The sequence below is a fragment of the Humulus lupulus genome, chromosome 2 (assembly GCF_963169125.1).
Source record: "Humulus lupulus chromosome 2, drHumLupu1.1, whole genome shotgun sequence".
NCBI classification, from domain to species: domain Eukaryota; kingdom Viridiplantae; phylum Streptophyta; class Magnoliopsida; order Rosales; family Cannabaceae; genus Humulus; species Humulus lupulus.
In genome coordinates this window covers 76126136-76128775 of record NC_084794.1, presented here as the reverse complement: position 1 = coordinate 76128775, position 2640 = coordinate 76126136, and the positions used below count along the sequence as shown (strand labels likewise).

General features: G+C 38.8%; 1 protein-coding gene across 1 annotated transcript; it reads left to right on the top strand.

The window, feature by feature from the left end:
• The first annotated feature begins 319 nt into the window (after nucleotides 1-319).
• On the top strand, nucleotides 320-2040 carry LOC133814417 (uncharacterized). The gene is made up of 2 exons (XM_062247379.1): nucleotides 320-1220; nucleotides 1325-2040. The coding sequence occupies exons 1-2, from the start codon at nucleotides 320-322 to the stop codon at nucleotides 2038-2040; spliced, it is 1617 nt and encodes a 538-aa protein (XP_062103363.1).
• The last annotated feature ends 600 nt before the right edge of the window (nucleotides 2041-2640 follow it).

Here is a 2640-nt window from a genome sequence, read left to right as displayed (position 1 = left end):
GGGATTTTTGGTTACCTTTCTAGTGTTGGCATTCTCTATTTATTTTATTTTCTTTTATAAAATAAAATCAACAAACAAAAAAGGGTAAGTTTGTTGTTTTGATTGTGTGTAATAAGGTTTGTTTCCTTTTATTTTTTTAAATAAAAATAAAGGGAAACCTCTTTTTGTCGTGGGTGTCTTAAATGGGAAAGTTCTTGTCCTTAAAAGGCTTGCACATTCCCATGTTCTCCCTCGCCCACGATACCTCTAAAGCTTCTTCCTCTTCTTATTGTTTTCTCATTGTTCTTGTAAGTGTTTGCTGCTTTTCAGAGAAGGAACAATGGTAACTCGTGGAGCTTCCTCTAAGAAGACCCCTGCTACTCAATCCAGAAAGATGCCCTCTCCGTCGCCCCCTCCATCTGTGTCAACAACGCCTCCATCTGCTCCAGCACTAGCGGCATCTGTTGGGAAAACTCCCAAATCCAAGGCGCTCAAGAAGGTGTTCTCCCTCTCTACTGAACACCCCATGGTGTTTCCAGATATCACGGCTGATATTGTCAATGTCGCACCACCATCTGAAGTGGTGGTGCCCTCTCGAGCCAAGAACCTATCTCCTTTTCCTATTGAATCGTCTCTGGCGGCTAGGGCAAAATCCAAATCTGTTTCATCCTCTTCCAAAGTTGCTGCTGCTGGGTTACTCAAGCTTCCCATGAAGCCGAGCCAGTCCAAGAAAAGCTCTGTGGTTCCCAAAAGGAAATTGGGGTTGGACTCGTCTTCATCTCCTTTGACTGCTGCCAAGAAAAGATTGAAGGCTCATCCCCCTTCTCCGTCTTCCTCTGAATCTGAACCAGAGGAAGCGAAATCTGAGTCTAAAGAAACCCATGATACCACTTTATCTGATGAATCTGTTCCTGACAATGCTAAATCAGAGGCTGAGTCTGATGAGCCAAAACAAGAAAACGTTGTTCCTACTGAACAAGAAGCCGAATCTGACATAGAGCTAGTTGCAACTCCATTGTCATCCAAGGCTAAAGGCAAGAGACCTATTTCTGATTCTAGACCATCTCCAAGACTCTCAGGTGTTAATTTCAAACCTCATTCTTCTAGTTTTTGTTATAATGACAATGCTCGTGATATGGTTCTCTATGATCAAAGGAAATTTCTCATCGAGAGAAATTATGTCTTGAGTGATCATCGTCCTTATGGTGTGCTAACAATGCTTCAAGATCGAAAATGGATAGGTCTTTGGTTAAATTTACTGGTTTTGTGGATAGAATAGTCAAGGAATTCTATGCCAATCTTACTAATGAAATTATTGACCCTAAATCTCCTCTGTATTGTAAAGTGTATTTTAAGGGCCATTGGTTCTCTTTTTCTCCGCAAGATATTGCACAGGCCTTGCATCTTCCTCTTGACGTTGAGGATGATGATGATCTTGCCTCTCTTGACACGGATGAGGTCATCACTGAATTAGTAGGGCAAAAAATGGTATGGCCACCTAATACAGTCATCTCGATCACCAATCTCACCTACACTTATGCTGTTCTCCATAAGTTTGTCACCACGAATTGGAAACCAACTTCTCACACCGCATTTATCTCATTTGACATGGCTTCTTTTTTGTACAAAGTGGAGACTGGACTGGGTATAGACTTGGCTATGTTTATCTATGATCAAATCATTGGATTTCAAAAAGGTAATAGGAAAAACTTGAATCTTCCTTTTCCTCAAGTTATTTATGAAGTGTTGAGTATGCAGAAAAAAGATCTCAAGCGAGCTCAAGAAGATTTGGAGGCTCCCACTACTGCTGCTTCCTACAAAGCCTCTGCTCCAACTACTGAAGCCGCTGATGCTCCATCAACCATGAAAGCCAGGCCTCAATCTCTGAAGTTTGCCTCTAATGACATTCCTCCTGAATCCTCATCTGTTCCCACAAATTCAGGATCTGTTACCACAGAACTAGCTGCAGTTCGAGCCTCTGTTGATTCTTTGGCTGCTCGAGTGATGATGATTGAAGGACTGCAACGTTCTATTTTAGATGCTGTCCAAACTTTGTCCTAGGATCCAGCTGTTTAGTTTTACTTGGGTTTATGTCTTTTGTCCTAAGAACATTGATACTTTCTTTTGTCTTAGGATTATTGTCTTTATTTTTGCATTTTGTTTCTTTGGCTTCTTTGAAAGAAACAAAGGGATACCTCCAAAAACCTGCTTTGTTTGTGTTTGTTTAACTCTGGGCCTTCTTATTTTGAGGGGGAGCTAAGTCTTAGTTTCTTTATATGTTTGTTATAAGTTAATGCATGTTTGCAGGGGGAGTTTTTTCTCTTTACTTGTCACTAACATTTGTGTTGCAGGTTTTTGAATTAATTTTGTCTATCAAATTGCCAAAGGGGATATTGTACAATCCTTTATTGGCATATTTGATAAAATTGACAAAATTAATTATGGATGTATTTTCGAAATATATTGTGTGGTATTTTCAAAATGGTTTAATCAGATTATTCTATATATGTTAATAAAATAAATATAAAATTTCCTATAAAAGAATATCTTTTCTTGAATTTTGTATATATGGAAATTATTGGTATTTATTTTGGTTTCTTGATCTGATTTGTTTGTCTAGAAACAATGTACAGCTTGTAGAGATAATGTATATATTGTTTC

Excerpts from the sequence above, each read along its gene's own strand:
- LOC133814417 (XM_062247379.1), top strand. The coding sequence starts at position 320 with ATGGTAACTCGTGGAGCTTCCTCTAAGAAGACCCCTGCTACTCAATCC. Across the intron at positions 1,221-1,324 it reads TCAAGATCGAAAATGGATAG|TGTATTTTAAGGGCCATTGG; the intron begins GTCTTTGGTTAA and ends TGTATTGTAAAG.